The sequence below is a fragment of the Lathamus discolor genome, chromosome 7 (genome assembly GCF_037157495.1).
Source record: "Lathamus discolor isolate bLatDis1 chromosome 7, bLatDis1.hap1, whole genome shotgun sequence".
Classification (NCBI taxonomy): Eukaryota; Metazoa; Chordata; class Aves; order Psittaciformes; family Psittacidae; genus Lathamus; species Lathamus discolor.
In genome coordinates this window covers 9,268,968-9,286,802 of record NC_088890.1, presented here as the reverse complement: position 1 = coordinate 9,286,802, position 17,835 = coordinate 9,268,968, and the positions used below count along the sequence as shown (strand labels likewise).

At 41.1% G+C, this 17,835-nt stretch overlaps 1 protein-coding gene across 32 annotated transcripts in view; it reads right to left on the bottom strand.

Annotated features, from left to right (window-relative positions):
- Nucleotides 1–6,450: 6,450 nt before the first annotated feature.
- SLMAP (sarcolemma associated protein) overlaps nt 6,451–17,835 on the bottom strand; it is an 88,613-nt gene continuing 77,228 nt past the window's right edge. For 24 of the 32 annotated variants that reach the window (XM_065687548.1, XM_065687545.1, XM_065687538.1 and 21 more), the window contains 2 exons: nt 17,475–17,609; nt 6,451–12,890 (listed from right to left, as the gene is read on the bottom strand). In XM_065687548.1, the coding sequence (XP_065543620.1) occupies nt 12,801–12,890; nt 17,475–17,609 (225 nt within the window). In that variant the 3' untranslated portion in view covers nt 6,451–12,800. Of the gene's footprint in view, nt 12,891–13,927; nt 14,018–17,474; nt 17,610–17,835 lie in introns of all 32 variants that reach the window. The other 8 variants (XM_065687541.1, XM_065687550.1, XM_065687543.1 and 5 more) reach the window with 1 other exon arrangement.

Sequence of the window (17,835 nt, the reverse complement as noted above, 5' to 3'; positions counted from 1 at the left end):
GACAAGCTGTAGAGCAGATGTTCACCCTTGGCAGCAACGACAGCCATGCTGTGGTGTATCGTTCTGCTTTTCAGCTCTGGCCAAAAAGGATGCACATTTCCTCCACGCTGTGTTATGTAGAAGAGACTGAACCTGAATGGGGTGGTATTTGCTAACAGACATCAACACACTCCTCCGGTAGGAAACCAAGCACTTTACTGGCAGCTCATCAGTGCCCCGAACACCACCACTCAATGACTAACACATTGAATCCCAGAAATGAGACAGCGGTTACTGTTACTTTATGGTTCAGGCATCATTTACAAAAGGCTTTTGGAGGAGTGCAAAAGCAGATTTCTGGAAGAAGCTGGAAGAGGACGAAAGAGCTGCCAGCACTCCCCAGCAGGCTGCAAGCAACAGTTTGCACACAGTTGAAAAGAAGAAGAAAAGTGAATAATTTTTGCTAATAAATTACAGTTTGAAAAGGAGTAAAGCCCGATTCACGGAGCTGATCTGGCGCAGGATACAGCGTCTGTCTTAAATACACACACTTGAAGATGAATCACATATGTCTCATAAGGACACTGTTCCTAAAATTCGCTCTCCCATAACCGTTTAAGGCTCCTGCTCTGCAAGAAAAGATGACGTCATTATTTATGCTAATAAACATAATGGTGCTCAGTTCAAACCTAGGAAACCAGCCTCTTCCCTCCTGAAGTTTAGTAACTCCAGCAACTTTCTTACGGGGTCGGAGAGTGCAAGGACTGCCCAGGGTATAAATAGAAACACAGAAAGATGAGAAAGGTGCAGAAGTGACCCAAACACATACTTGACACATCTTGCCTTTGTTCTTAGAAAACTGGATAAGTTAAAGGTGACGTAGCTCTCAACGCTCTCGCTCTGGCCATATTAGGGAGATTGAACTTCCGCACAGGAGATGCAACCGAAAAGTATTGCCATTATACTAAGCACAAATAGCTTTTTCTTGAACACCGAGCATGCACGAGGCCTCCCCTCTCCCCCCCAGCTTACATTTCATGAGATTTTGGACAGTCAGAGAAAACTCTCCTTCCATATGTTCAGGATGTTAAGATTTCAACCTCCTTGCAGCAGGAAAATAAAGTCATCTTCTTTGTAATGCCACAGCACTGAGCACACACACACACAGTAATGCATGAACTGATCTCTGCCATTGCGGAAAACTGCAGGGATCCCGTAGCAGGTCTTGTTCCTGTCATGTCTGCAGATGCTCTGTTAAGGACTCCCGGGACATAGAGCAATTACTAGGGTTTGTTTCTGCTTTCCAGGAGCAGTTCTGTTTAGGAGAGAATAGAAAGGGATTATTTTTACCTTATAGTTTGGACTTACAGGGTGTGAACTGATTTTTTCTTCCCACAGAGATACACTGCTGTAACAACTCAGTATTCTAGCGCCTTGCAATAGGGGCTCCTTCTCAGCAGTGCTCCAATCCCAAGGGCTAAGGAGGGTGAGAAGCGGGGCCCAATTATCAGCACAGCTGGGGCTGCAGAGTCAGAAGGACTGATGTACTTAGGCCACACACTGAGGGCTGCCTAAAGGGTTTTCTTCTTTTGTTTTGGGGGGCTTTGTTGGTTTGTGGGTTTTTTTTCTCTCAGTCTGCTATACTCGACATCTGCTTCTGGTAAAATTAACTCTCTCATTTTCTTTCACATTAAACGTAGATTAAAACGGCACTGTGAGCTGCATTGTCTGACTCTGCGGGCCTTTAGGAAGTATCTATGAAGCATTTTCCACTTGCATGTGTACAGAGAACAAAACATTTAAGTGAAGATAATTTTTTCCATATATATTACGTACATTATTATATACAAGAGAGAATTAAGACGAAACAAAACTAGAACAAAGATTCTTTGAAGTTTCAAATGAATCTTTGTCTATCTTCGCCACAGGGATGGCTAAAGCAAAGCTCCACAGATGAGGCAACAAATGAGGAAACAGATGCATCAAAGGCATCTCACTCATAATACACGATTTAGCGAAAGCACTACTAACCACGCAGAGGAGGTACTGACACCAACACCATTCTTCCTACAGCAGAAGAGGTCCGGAGATCTTACCTTCTCCTGACGGGGTCAGGCACAGGTCCACCCTCGACTGTGCTCTACAGCAAGTTCTGCCACTTTGAGCGGTGGAGCTACTGTCAGCAAGGGCTGTGCTCACACCAGCAGTGCTCACACCAGCAGTGCTCACACCACGGCACCATAAGCTCTACTCTGCAAGATGATCCCCACCAAATCTCACCCCACAAGGTTTCCTGAAGTCTGCTTCCTAGAGACCTCAGCAACTAGACCGGTTTAATAAACCCCCCTGGACATAACTGGCACCTACTTTCTTTGTTGTTCACCTGGTCTATGCTGTAAGCCAAGGTTGCAAAACCCTGTGTTGTTGCAAAAAGCAGAAGTCTTCTGCACTCGGATAGAGGGAAGCCCATGGACCCAGCTCTCACAGCGGTGGAAGGTGCTGGCTTTGCATGGGCAACAGGAGGTTGTGGGTCACAGCAGACCCATAGGTCAATGCCAGGAAGGGAAAAAGAACGGAGCAGGCTTCCCATGAGGTTCAGGCACAGGGCAGGCAAGCAGACACTGTCTCTAAGGCCCCTCTCTTGCAGCACAGTGCATCGAATAGCACCTTCCACCTCGCTGCATCCAAAGTCACAAGTGGCACACTCTTCCCTGCCTCAGGCAGCTGGGGGCTAGGGGCTATCCACCACCATGATGGCTGAGGGAAGAAGGCAGCAGAGCAGCAGAGAGGAACAGAGAAGATGGGGATGCTCCCTCAAGGCCTAAAAAGTACTTTTCCCCTCTGAGGTACAACCCAGGAATGCCCCCATCGTTCCCAGATCTGCTCACTCTGCTCTCCCCTTCCTGATTACCCAACACCCCACGCCTCTCCTTGGCATTGTGTGGGAACTTTCCCCAAAACACAGTGTTTTCCCCTAATTTCCTTCCTCTCAAGACACCTGGAACTTCCTCCTGCCACCCCTCACGGTGACACAGGCCAGGCCACACTTCTCAAGGCAGCAGCTTACTGTCCATGGAACCGAAACAATCACACACACAGCACAGGGCTGCTGGGTGCACACTCAGAAACACCACCACGTACGAGGGCTTTTACATATTGAAGATGACAAGTACCTTATTTCAGCAAAAATAGCCTGACATATTTGAGGGAAAACAGAAGCAGCAATTACCAACAAGGACTCCGTCCAGAAGGCTACAGGAGAAGGATTTTCCGTAATGAAGTGTGTGCTGAAATGTGCTGGAAATTTGTGTTTTGACATCTCAAGCTGTCAGGAGAAGCTCCTTGCTCAAAAGAGTCAGTTTTGCAAGCACTGAGCTGTGCAGCACAGTCACAAGAGAAGAAAAAGTGCTTTCCAGCTTCAGCATCACTTTAAAGTTACTGGGAGGCAGCCAGGGTATTTGGGAAGGTTTTTAAACACCCTCTTGCAAACCAGGAGATGCCTCAGCAGAGACGTGTGCACTCAGCAGACACCATGTGTACCAACTCCAACCTCACCCTTCCAACATGCTGAAATGTAGAAGCTTGAAACAGTTTTACCTGAATCTCTATTGAGAAGCACAAAGTTTATCCCCCTAAGACTATACAAGTAAGTAGTTTTATGCAAAGCTCTCCTACAGACCTGTTCCTGCTACAGTGTTCACTTGAATCAAGAAGCCATGCAAAAACACAGCTTATCACTGAATGTGTTATTGGTAAAACAGGAGTTGCATAAATACACTCAACATCAATGCTGGACTCCAGCCGAAAGCCGAACCCTAAGGCGGACCGTGGTATAGTGAGATGTAAGAGCAAGACAGTGCTTTCCACTGATGGGCAAGTGTTCAAAGCGTTACCACGTGGGTACTGCTGACTACTGGGCTTCAGTTCTCCCACCCTGGACAGTTGCACACGCTGGAGCAAGTGCAGTCATGTTTAATGAAATCCACTTCTCCAACCCATCAGAACCCACACCACAGCAAATCATCTCAGCCTGTGTGATTGCAGAGAAAACCACAGAGTTACAAGCTGGATGCAAGCAAGGGCACTATATGTGCCTGAGCCTGTAGACAGCTGTCACTCAGTGATGGGGCAACAGCTACAACCAGAGCAGAGCAGTCCGCTTGACTCAGAAACCTCCACAGATGCAGCACTGAGCTTGAGCTGCTTTTGAACACGTAAACTACCTGCACAGAAGATCTACATAGCCACAGGTCTCTGAAGGACTGGCTTTCCCTTTCTCACATTGCAAGGGGCCACTTTCCACCTCCATTAGTCAGAACCAGGAAGGGTGAAGTGGAGCTGTCCCTAACCAGCATTAACGGGATGTGACTCTGCTCTGAGTCATCATCCTCTTTCTCCTCAAGCGGAGACGGCTGCTCACACCTGGATCACCGGACACTTACGGTAATACTCAAAACAAACAGACTGCTCTTCCAAGCTTGCTCTTCAGAGGCTGCAGGAAGCAACCTTCCCCTTAAACAGTTAAAACCTTATACTGCCACAGTACCTTCACAACCAAAAGGACTGAAGACCTCCAGTGTGCACTCAGAATCTAAAGAATACTACAGTGGTTTTCTGATGAAGTCCCTTGGCCAGCAGGACCTAAGCAAAGCCCTACTTACAGTCCAAGAAATGAAAACATGTAACCCATACAGCTGTGAAGTATGATTCAGTACCCAGATATTGTTCTTTACCTTGGAATAAAAAACTTACCATGATTTAGTAATCTCCAGTGCAATGTATTTCATGGGAACTGGAAACCATTTACACTACATGAATGAAATGAACGCCACTGTTACATGAGTCCATGTGCATGTGAGTAGAACTGAGGTGCCTCAGCTGAGAAAGATCTCTGCCAGCACAGTAATCCCATCTTCCATCTTGACACACGTTACATCAAAGCTTCACTGGTAAGTCTCCTTGCCCATCTAAGGGCAGTCTGTAGCAGACACCCAGCAGACCCACATTCCAAGCAGATGCAACATCCTCCACACCTGACAAAGCACTTCCATTCTCACCAAAGAAATATCCCAGAAGCACTCGTTCCGCTGGAATTATTCCAGTATGTGTTTCTTAATTACATGGGGAAGCATCAGTTTGGGGCAAATGATTTTTTACCACTCTTTCTAGACGTGAAATGAGAAGCACCACGTCAGACACTAGAGATTTCTTTGGTTTACTATTTGTCTACCAAGTCTCCTCCTGAACAGGGGCACAGATGTGCTAAGGAATACCCTTGCTCACTGCCAAAGCAGTCATCCATGTAAAGTAATGATAAGTGAGGCTGACCATACTTTGCTATTGGCTGGGAGATGGTTAAGGAATGTTATAACATGACACTACCCTGCAGGTGCACCACAGCAGCAACTTCAAATTTACTGTGTAAACAGATGATGAGAGCCCTTCAAATCTGAAAGTACTGGAAACTAAGGAAGGGTTATAATTCAGGGAAGTCTGCAGAGGAAGGATGTACAATTGCTGGTGCTTCATGTAGTACAGAGACATCAGCACCAGGCTATAAAAAATCACTGTGAAGCTGCTGCAGGCTACATTTTCACTTATGTGCCTTTACAAGAACTATGAAGTGGAAAAACCTGAGCAATAAATGTCTATCACAATGCTCAGCTATGGCTGATTGCAGACAAGTTCTGCAACAGAAACACTGCCACTCCAGTGTGATTGCTACAGACAACATTAAAACCAAACGCCTTTAGAATCACACCCAACGAGCGTGTAAGAATGAGCAAACCTTATCACCACCTTTCACATGTAGTATTGCTCAGAAATAAACTAATGGAGTGTTTACCTTCTTAGTCAAAGGAAGAGCACTCTGCAGTGATGGTTGGGAGACAGGAATTCAAGCCGAAGTTACTGGCAGGTGTTAGGTGCTACCAATTGTAGCCCATGAAAAGCAGCTAAATGGACATATATTTCACTTTTAAAAGGCTTTTTATTCCCCCCCCCCCCCCCCCCCAAGCCCAATGCATCTGGTAGAACTTTTCAATGTCAACTCTGATTCTAACCTTTTAAGCAGAGAAATAAAAGCAAGTTCCCTGGGCTCTCACACCAGCACTTGCCACAGCCTGGAGTGGAACCACGCCTGAACTACATCCAGGGGTGGATTCAAACCACACTGCAAACAGGGAGGAGACTTCTCTTCCTTAAACTTGCCTAAATCTTGCTGAAAACTTTGTAAGTGACTCAGTGAATGTCCTTCTCCTGAGTCAGCACTGAAGCACGGCTCTGGAATTGCATCTGATTGTAGGACATTGGTTTTCTTAAAGGATGATCTGTGAATCATACCCCGAGGGTGTCCGGTCACTAAACAGCCTGTTAACCCTTGCATGAACTCAGCCTCTGTGGCCCCCTCTCCCTGGGTTTGCATGCAGACCTGTTAGGCTGAATGAAAGACTATGTACAATACAAATCAGCTTTCTGTTGTGTTGTAGGTTTATTCTCATTTTTTACCATTTATTCATCCCAAAAGACATATTGCATATTTCGAACATTTTGAAAGAAGAGCCACTGAATTATTCAAGACAAGTAGTTTTGTCACATCAAAACTGATGACATACCCGAAGTACTTTCCAGAGCAAGAACTCCTTACAAGAAATATAAATGGAATATAAACTTCATAAACGATCTAGCACAAAAAGATTAGAACAGTAAATCCATTCCACACTGAAGGCAGCACTTTACCACTCATAATATGTGTGTGGTGTTTCCAAAAAACAAATAAATTAAACAAAAATCAATTTCCTAACAGAGGGTACTGAAACAAACGCAGGCTCGCTTCTGGATGAACTCTATTCCAATAGAACAGAACAAATTGATCACTTAACCCTTTTCTCTTCGAGTTACTGATTAACATGATCAAGTAAGAAAAAGTTACTTTTAGTTTAACCTAAGGTTTGGAGTTGTTCATCTTCATCAGATACAATGAAGAGACGACGTTCCTGGAAGCACATCCGCGTTTTCAGCATGTCACCTGACGTGATAAAATAATTACATCTCCATACGAACATCACCATTCCCACAGCTGGGAACTGAGGGTCTCAATTACATCCCCAGTCTTATGGCTAAATGCAAGTCATGATCTATTCCACCACATGCAAGTGCAATCTCAGAACAGCAACGTATACGCATGCACACACACTCTGGTGTGTTAGAACTGTTACTTTTCCAGCATTGGGAATAACGCTGAGCCGAACACTCAAATGAATAATTTAGGGTTAGAAACGCCTTACAGAGGGAAGTGGCAGTAATGGGCAACAGTATGATGGGGCTGAGGGAAGAGAGCAGAATGCATGATCCTGGGAAAAGTGCAGGTTTTGCTTCACAGGAAGGTCTAAGCAAATCGCAGAGTAACTATGGGAAGCAGTCAGGACAAAATTCAAGAACGCAGAATGATTTATGCCTGTCAAAGCACCTAGAAAATAGAATCCCACATTTATAACTTTTAAAAAACTTTGTTTATTGGTGCTATAAAACCAAGAGTTCTGTAAATCTTTTGACTTTTATTGAAAAGTGATCACTGCCAGCACTGTAATAATCCTGATTAAAAACCAGATGCAAAAACTAAGAGAAGGAATTATTCTATGAATGTTTTTCCTGCTGTACTGCAGGGATCTGGTTTTGGCTCACTACTGTTGAACAGTGTTTGATCAATAATCTAGGAAAGCTTCAGCAGTCACCCCTGTTAAAACCCAAAGGGGAAAAACCCATGGATGAAGTACTGAACAGTAACGAGTTGTTGCCCTGCACTGCTTGCCTACAGTGGTTGTTACTGAACAGTATTGCAAAGTCAGATACCATGGGGCTGGGGTGATGCAAGGAATGCACAGATTTGATTCACAAGATTAAAATCCAGGTGATGGAAGTCAGTGATTCCCCAAAAGGGTTTTGTAGGCAGCCAAATAAGAATACCAAAAGGAATATATAAAGCTTATTATCTATTTATATGATGTAAAGAAGTTACTGTAAGGACATGTTCTGATCTGGCATCTACTCTTCAAAAAAGAACATTCAGGAAAAGCTGACAAAAATCTAGCAGGGTAAAGAAAAAATTAAATTAAATCTATTCATATAAAGTAAGATTGGAAGCTATTTTGATCAAATCCCTGGATCACAACATTTGCAGTAGTAGAACATCCTCCAAGAGAGATACATTGAATCCAATGGTTGGGAGCCAAGGCAAGACAAACTGGAACACAGGGCTGGGTTTTGGTTTGTGGGTTTGAGAATACAGTAGTTGCTCAAGTAACACTCAAGGACACTTACCTACAGTGGTGACTGATTCTTTTTCTTAAGTTCTTAATGCAAGAATTCTTTCTCTAAAATAAATGCTTAACTTCTTGACATTATGGTCTTATGTTGAAGCAGCCTGTGAAGTTTTGACTGTGATACCCAGAAAAGCAATCAGATATGAGTTCCCTGTGCCAACAAATGGAAACTCGAGCCTCCAATGGACCTTACCACCAAAACCTTTGTTTCAGTTACTCATTTGCCTTCGACTTCTGGGAGTCTTGAGTGACATACTGGCAACAGCCAGTTTTCAAAGCAGTAGTGGGTGCATCCCTTTCTCAAGCAGAACTTGTTCATGTGGACAAACCTTTGCTCGACAATTTTAACAGTCTGGCACAAACTAAAAACCCAGGAAGGCAGGAAAAACTGGGAGCCCCATGCTGGAGACCAATTTCCCACCAGAGGGAAACAAAAGGAATTTTGTGTCCAGAAGCATATGCAAAGAGGGACTAGGATGAGTAAACCAGCTGGATCTGGGGAATTCAATGCAGCTGTTGGCTGGAAGCAATCACCCTTCAAACAGAGATATAAGTGCAGGAGAGAATATGGCTTTTAATTCTTCCATATGATCAATTGCTATATTAATAGAGATTCAAAAACCTGAGACAGTTGCTAATGAAATACTAATGGTGCATGAAAAGCCAAAGAGAAAAAAGGCCCCTCGTGGAAACTGGCCAGGCACAGCTGCAGAGCTAGTCCAAACTACGATGGCTTCTCAAAAGCTGTTGTGGTGATCTGGTGGTTTAAAGTGCTCAGATGCTGCTGGTGGAATGAATTCAGCAGTGGATTTGTCACGGGGAAGATTCAAGCTGAATAAATGATTCTTGCAAGCAGTAGAACCCTACAGATTAAGGCATGAGACATTCAAAATCTTATGTAAAGCACTGAAATTCTGAATAGGTAACATCCTTCAGAGGACTTGGTTAGAAAAGTAATTTGGGAATATACCCCACAAATACAAGCACAGATGATTACCATTCAGCCATCAGGCATTTGATACTAAGTCCTACTAAGAGTCTCTTATGAGAACATTCTGCAATGTATTGTGCAGGATCACAATATTATGCAATAATTGTGCAGGGTCCATTTAGCACCAAAAAAAAAATCCAGAGATTCCGCAAGCAGGATCAAGCTAAGACGCTGGAAGAACGTATTTAATTCAGCTACAAGGAACAGGAAAATTATGCTGTATTTTTTTATGTATGTGTATTTTTTTAAATAAGAGGCCTTCTGTTGTAGTCCCCATATAGGCAGAATTCGAGTTTAAAAGGAAGTGCCTTAGTCAGGACATTAGGACAAAACTGAAGTGTTCAGCTATTTTATTATATTAAATCTTCCAAACCGAACTAGCAACTGATAAAACACTTCTCAGACTATTTTTTCTAGCAAGAGGAACCTTTTTAATACCTTGAACTTCAGTGCAAGCTCAGAGCACTTGTTTTACAAGTGGAGAATCTCACACATTTGTGAAAAGCTGCTCTTATTACAGTAACTCCAGGGCTCAGCTAATCAAGCCTCTGAACTAAAAAAGAGAACCTAAATGGGAGTGTAGAAGAGCACACACATTTACCATTAACAAACAATGAAACACCGGAAGGTCTGTGCATAGAGTGCTTGCAAAATAACTCCACTTGCTGCTTTAGTATCAAAGCACTGAGGAACAGCAGCTTCCCAGTTACAAAATTCTTCCCTAGGGATTCTCTCAACAAAAAAAAAGTGAACTGTGCATTTTAGCTCATTCCTGATCATTTTGAACATGCAAGTATCAAGAACTCCTGGGAAAGGCACTATTAGGGAACCACAGATATACTTGTAAGCACAAACCCCCATGCAATGTGTACTATGCACCTGTGTATATAATATAAATATGCACACATGCACATAAATATCTTTCTCCTTTAATACAACCACATTGGGTCTCAAATTTCAGCTTTCTGATGCTCTACAGATTTCTGACAACACAGTATTTGTCTTTAATACAAGAACACACTTATGCCACAGGCAGAGTTGCTCAGTATGGGGCACCAACTGCAGTGCAGGCTGGCACCAAGGCTGGTCCCAGGGAACCCAGCTCCTTCCTGCCGCCAGCCAGGAGGGACCACTGCTCCACCAGGCTTCACTCCACCTCCTCACACCATGGCTACATGCTACTGGTAGGGGGGAGGGAATAGGATCCACTGGAAAAGACACAGTAGCTGAAAGAGGGACAAATGGGAAGATCAAGATGTTAGAAGAGAGAGGAGGCAGCATCAGGCTCCCTTCCCCTCAAAGGACTTTCCGCTATCACCCCACTATCTGCAGCCAACGCTCCTCCAATCTCACAACCCCTGCCACAGGCACTATCCACCTTTCAGCTGTTAATACCTTTTTTCCCCCCATGGCAATATGCTTCCATATTGCCTTCAGGTTCTCTCCTCCCCCCTTTCTTTCTGAAAACCACAGACTGGAGAGAGATGAGCTAGACAAAATCTTAAACCAGTGCAAGTGTGAAACACATGGTAAAAAAAAGTCTTTTGCTATTATTACTGGACATGCTGCAGACATTGTGCCTAGTAACTGTGGCAATACCTAGTGCAAAAGAAACTTAGCATGAATCTTCTGTTTTCAAATGACATTCAACTCAAACATGCATAGGGAGAGTAAAGTTATTTTATTAAATCATGCACATCACGTGTGTTAGTGCAAATAGTTTAATCTGTACTCCAGAAATTCTATTGTATTTTTATATCTTTACAAAATAGATTTAAAACAATTATTTACTTTAAAAAATGTAATTCTGAAGTTAAGCATTTCAGAACAATATTTGCAATAACCTATATACAAGAGGTACTAAGTACCACTGGCATACGAGTGTTCTGTGGTTGGGTGGCTTCCTGCAACTGAAAAGGATGAAATGAATGAACTAAATGACAATATATATTTTCTACAAGTCACTTGTGGACTTTTTTTCCAACTAATAATCCTCCCATTAGTAAATCCCACTTAAGACAGAACCTTTAATTAAAGGACAATGACCCTTAAAACCTCACAAATTATATGCTAAATTTCTATTTAAATATTTAAACTATCTGTCAATTGCCATAACATTCTTTAAAGCCAATTGAATTGCTGAGATTACCTCCCTATTTTGAAGTCTCCTTTAGCAGAGCCATTTTACTTTACCATTCTTTAGCATATTATTTAAGTCTTTAATAAACTTTTTTGACAGAACTGTTGAGCTGAACAAGACAACTACAGTCTACATTTAATTCAGCACTAACTACAGTGATTCCCACCAAAAGTCAGCAAGTAGCAATAGTTATAGTACTTAGATAAGGAAAATAAACTTTGTAATGGGGACCACTGCATCATACTTACAGCCATGTGATGAGGATGCACAAAATTTTACTACCAAATTAAAACCATCTTCACCTGACAATACTCCGTCAGGTACATGATTCCAATTTTGTAGTATTTTATGTATCTTAGATTTTTTCAGCTAATCACAGACGTACTGTAGCAGTTCTCTTAATAAAGTTACGTCAACAAAAGCTTATCTAAAGAGCATCTCTGGCTCAAGTCAGAAAGTATCAAATGACTGAAAAAATAAACTGATACATGTGATATGTGAGAAAGTATTCATACTTTTAAAGAACGTATCTCTTTAAATATATGAAATTTAATAAATTACATTCAAACTAAAGTTAACGTAAGTTGAATCACTGCACTATGTCCATCAAATGACCAAGTACTTGCTCCCAGGAATATCTTAGTTCACTCAAGAACACACACATGCTTACACTCGCACACGCGCACACTAAATACTTTAGGCTGGTCTTCACCATCAATATCTCTATCTTTTTAAGGCTGGACATGAATTGTGTTTATTCCCAAAACTTACTAATAAAGCAATCCTTATCAAAGAAAATACGCTTCCTTCAAAAGGTGTGATGAGTTTAAGTCTTGTTCCCAACAGCTCAGTGACTTAACAGCAAGTAAAATGGTATACTAGTTTGTATTAAAAAAAAAAAACAATCAAAAAAATCATACTGAAAGGCACTGAGCACACTGCATCTGTTTACCAAGTATGCAAGGTTACTTGGCTTTGGTGTCCAAATCAGAAATGTATTTTTCCTCTTAAATCTGGCGATCAGATTCCAAAGTAAGTGTCCACAACCCTAGCCATTATAAATAATTTGGTACCGAGAAGCCTACTTTAGGCCACCATTATAGTATTCAGAAACCCAACATACTATTTTAAAACTTGCATGAAATTGTAAGCAAAAATATTGCTCACAGTATGATGAATCACAATTTTATTCCCTCTTTATAGACAGATACATTTTATACAGTTTAAAGCAAATGACCCTACTGCTGTTCTCACGCAGAGCTGTGCTGTATTAAGAGGTAAAAAGGAAGAGAATTAATCTGTTTTCCCTCAGTATATGAATGTTGCCAGCTTCTAAAGGGAGGACGGTGTATGGATTCAACAACAGTTCTCATGGAGAAGCTCTGGTTAGGCCTGGGTACAGCACCACGGCTGTTACAGCAACCAAAGCTGCCATCACAGGCATCCAAGGCCATTGTCTCTGTGTGGAGAGAAAAAAAAAATCAATATCATATTTGTTCTAATTCACACTAATCAGTTTACCCCGTGGTTCCTGAAAGTCCTGAGTTCCTGTTGATAGGCACCACTAAGATGTTACTCATGAACCCTACTGCAGGCTCATCCTGACTCAGAGCATCACAGTAAACCATGTTTCTCCAGCAAAGGGAACTCCACAACTCTTCATGACTGAGGATCATCAGGAGAACTTTTGGCAGTTCCGTATTTCCAGCTTCATTACTGCACACACCCCAAAGAGATCTGCTATTAAATGTGTGAATGTTTAAGATGTTTAAAACATTGCTTGTGCCAAGTAATTGCTAGACACAGGTTTATGCAGTACTGACATCTTTAACTTAGTTTTTGAATGTTTAAATCCAGGCGTATAAAGTTCATTTGCAGCAAATCCTAACAACATCATTTCTAACAGACTGTCATAACATTTCATGACAACAACAGCATTTTAAGGAGGACACACTGAGAGACATTAGAGAGGATGCAAGCCGAGAGGTCAGAATACAAACCAACCACCTATTTATCATCTTGTCTTTTTTCCCCATCTTCTTCATAGCAATAGTGAGAAAAAATAAAGTGTTTAGAGCCAGAGAGGAATTTCTTAGCCCATAAATAGGAACCAAAGCTGTTCACTTTTATTATTAGAGGCAAACTCTTCATTTTTCATAGTTAATTAAGCAATTAAGTTTTCTTACAGGCCCTAGCATATAGCAGCATTGTGCAAAAGGTAGCCCATTTGCTAAAGACAAACCAAGACCAAGTTAGAAGCAGCACATTGAGAACCAGTTAGAATGAAATTCATTGTTAGAATTAAAGGAATCACTCAGATGTTAAATGATTAGTTGATTGCTCCGCTCATCAGTATCAACAGAATGGCATATTAAATGAAGTGTTTGCTTCAGGTAAAGAAATACCTGTGTATTTCACCATGCACTATTTTATACAGAAATGGCACAAACAGGTGAGAGGGACAAACATACATTGACTGAACAGTAGTGCTTGTACCTTTCGCTACCACAATGGGCCGTAACACCAATACAGGAAAGCCAGGATTAGGCCGATGAATACGGCTGGGACGGGTTGTAATATGGAAGGCTAAAGAAGGGAAGGGATATTAAAAATCACTTTGTGCTACAAATCAATCAGGTAAAGATGATTTAGAGAGGGGAAAATAAGTCAGTGAGTTTTGTTTTAATCGAAATGTATTAAAGACATCTAACACAATACAGCATTGTCTAATCTGGTATACACAGTTAGTACACCATTCTACTCAAATGAACAGGGAAGTTTAAAAGTAAAGGGAAGTAAGCAGAAAATGTTCTAAGAAACCTCTTGTCACAACTTGGAATTTAGCTCTTAAAAGCAACACAAATCTTAAACTGATTTGCCTGTATCTTATTTCTAGGTGGTTTTAGTTTTTCTAAGTGATAGGAAATCCCATCTGGATTTCTTAAGAGAAAAAGACTTACACCAGACACTGAATTTTTCAGCTACTTCTTCATTCCTTGCTACTTCGCCTTTCCCATTTTCCATCACCAGCCTCCAGGAAAAACAATCCTTTTCCTCCAGTAGTGAATTAATCACAACTATGTCCACAGGCAAACCCAGTAGCTCAGACATCCCCATGAGATTGTAACATTACTATCATCATCACTAAGTTACTATAAAGCAGGGAAGCACATCTTGATTAGAGGTACCACCAAGACCAGCACCTCTGGCAGGTCAGCAGCCTTGTGACCAAATGCCATTCTGAAAATTGATCAAATGTTGGACCTGGGCCAAGCTACCAGCTGGCAAGATTGCAGGGCTCACTTAGCTTATGGCCTCATTAGATACACCTACACATTCTCTCAGCTACATTCAATTAACTGTGAACTACTTCACATTCTGAATGGACAGCCTCCATCCTTAAAAGGAGAACGTAAAAGCAAAAATTGACCTAACTTCTTTTTAAGCTGTCCTTGAAGACATCTGCTTTCTCTGTATCCTAGCCTATGTATTTGTGCACACACAGAGACACACAGAGGTTAAGTTCAAACCATGCCAAATATTAAGAACTTGTTCGTGCTGAAGCCACCTTGATTTTGTTCAAATAACTAAATAATAAATTAATGTTTGAAGAATTTCTAAAAATCTGTGATTCATAAATAAAATTGCATTCAGTCATGGATTCGTACAAGTCACTTAATCACTGAACCTCTAATATGGTTCAAAACACACAAATCTTAGAAGGTATTCTATTATCTGCCATTCCATTCAGATTTGTTTTGATCAAGGCAAATATTTAATAGCAACATTATGTGTAACTATTGAAGTCATTTTCATGCAGGATCATTTTTGTGTCATTGGTGCCACAAATCAGAGTGCCACCTTCCCACAGAAAGCGTGTTGGTAGAAATAATCACAGCAGTGTTCAAAAAAGCGCCAGAAATCAACCAGAGCAGCTAATGTTCTCAAACCATTCACATCAATAAATCTGTCACATAAAGCACGACAGGAAATAATCAGTGACTACAAGCATGCAAGCACAAGTAGTACACCACACTGCTAAGCCTTTTAGAACACAACACTGCAATTCTTTTTTTTTCCAAAGTCAAACTTAAGTATAAAACTTTAATATTTAAATGACATCCCAAATGGAGCACAGAGACCTTGTCTTTTCTAACATCTGTTAATTCACTGAACAATTCTATGGCTTTTTCTATTATTATTGGGGTTTTTTTAATTATATACATTCATGGCTGTGGCATCTTGGCAAATGAAGCAGATGATCAATATCCACCACATTAAATGAAATTGCTTTCAAACGATTACATTTTCCCCCTCATGAACTTATCAATATTTAACAAATCACCTTATTGTTGAGGAGCATTTAATCAGGTGCTTCACTGGAAATATGCATCTTGTCTTAGAATATGAAGATATGCAAACTCAAATACAGATGGGCTGTACAAAGGAACAAATCCCACAGTGGGAAGTCCCTTTGTGAGTCACTGTCCTCAGACATGAAGTAGCAGATAATGATTCCAGGATAAGGGGACAATGGTACTTGAAAAATTTGACCTTGGAACTCAGTCAAGTATCAGTGATGCTTCAAATAATCCACAAGACAGAGATGTTTTACATTACTGGTTGTGAGTAATGCTTGCTTGAAGAGCAAGCTTCTCCTGTGAGTCCTTAAATGGCTGGATGCTCTTCATCGTACCCTGACCTCCAGGTTTCAAATGTTCTAACTCCTCCTCTGGAAACATATTTGGCAACTGCTGTGGTTCCTGATTTCACCTAAATACTCACCCCAAACTCCTCTTAAAATTTCCTATACTTTTTAAGGTCTTCCACTTTCACCATGTGCTCCAATTCCCTTCATAGTATTTCTTTCCTTTACTATCCCCCTTTGTCCATTGACCATTTTAATACTGAGATTAATGCTTTTAACACAATGGAAAATCCCACATTCACAACTGTTTATTCAGTGTGACCCCGCCTATTAAAATGGGTGGTTTTTGGTTGGTTTTGACTTCTGCCTGCTTTAGTGATCCAATATTATCTGAGCACTGCAGAGGAATTCTAAGCAGGAAGCAGGTTCCAAGAGAATTCCAACATCGTATTCCTAAAGAGATGGCTGAAGATGTGAGAAGGGCTTTGAATTCTTTAAATCTTTGACAGCTCAACTATGATAGAGGTTTACACTTGGTATTTGGCTATAGCAAGAGTACTCACACAAACTTTGGGCGTCTAGCAGCCAGCTGATCTTAGAGGATAGCCCCTGTAAAACTTTCTCTGTAGACAGAGAAACACTTTTCTAAAAGGCTACTAAAGAACACCCATTATCCTCCTGTTTTGTACTGTTCACTGCAGGAGTTATTAACGCTGCACTGATCATAGATGCCATATAGGAAGACAATAAACAGGCCATCCTAGGGTAATAAGGTATCTAAAATAAGGTTATGACCTTATAACGTGTCTGCCACACCCTTAACATTTGGAGGATTGCAGAAATCTCAGTATAAAAAAATAAACAAACCATTGTCCCTAGCTGTAAACTCAATTCTAGTGATACAACGTATCAAAGTAATTGCAACAGAAAAGAATATTTTCAGTAATGAATAGAAAGGACAGTTTAACTGCACTGTTTAAAGCATGAGCCAGTCAGGGATAACCACTGTTAAGAAGCATAAGCAAGAGTAAGAAGGGAACACCCACTGTAATAAATACTAATAAAACAACATTGGAAAAGATTGCATAATTTATACGGATACAAGTTTTACTTAGTTCTGGTTCACTACTATTTAAGCCAGATCTTTTCAAGAGAGCAGATACTAAGGCCATGTTTAAAACTGTCACACAACTATACATTTAACTTGCATATTCAGTTGTAACAGCGTAACGACCTGCAAATTTGCACAGATAGTTCCAGAATGGAATTTTGCATATATGATTCACAGCCTTTTTTTCTCCCGTCTTTTTTTATTTGACACTTGTATATTCCCTCAATCAACAGAAGTGCCAGTGTCATAACCCAACTTCCTGACATTATTTTGCACAGACTTACGTTGTTTCCTTTTTCTTGTAGCAGCTTCAAGTTTTCTTTACATTGTCTGAGCTCCTCTGAGAGTGACTGGTTTTCTTGTTCAGCCATCTCATACTTCGCCTTTAGCTCTGAGAGCACAGTCTGTGTTCTTTCATACTAAAGACAAAGAGAAAAGAATCTGCAGACACCTGGACACCCAACACATGCTTACATTTGGTTAGAGCACACTTCCTTTCCTGTCATCTGCCTAGAGTAACTTGCCTTGTATCAGCATACTCTCTTTTCATAAAAGCAGGGTAGAAAAATCCTAGTTTAGATTTCCATTTTTTTTCAAATGAAGATTTTTGTCCCTGATACTGAAGGGCTGGGATTACTAAAAATA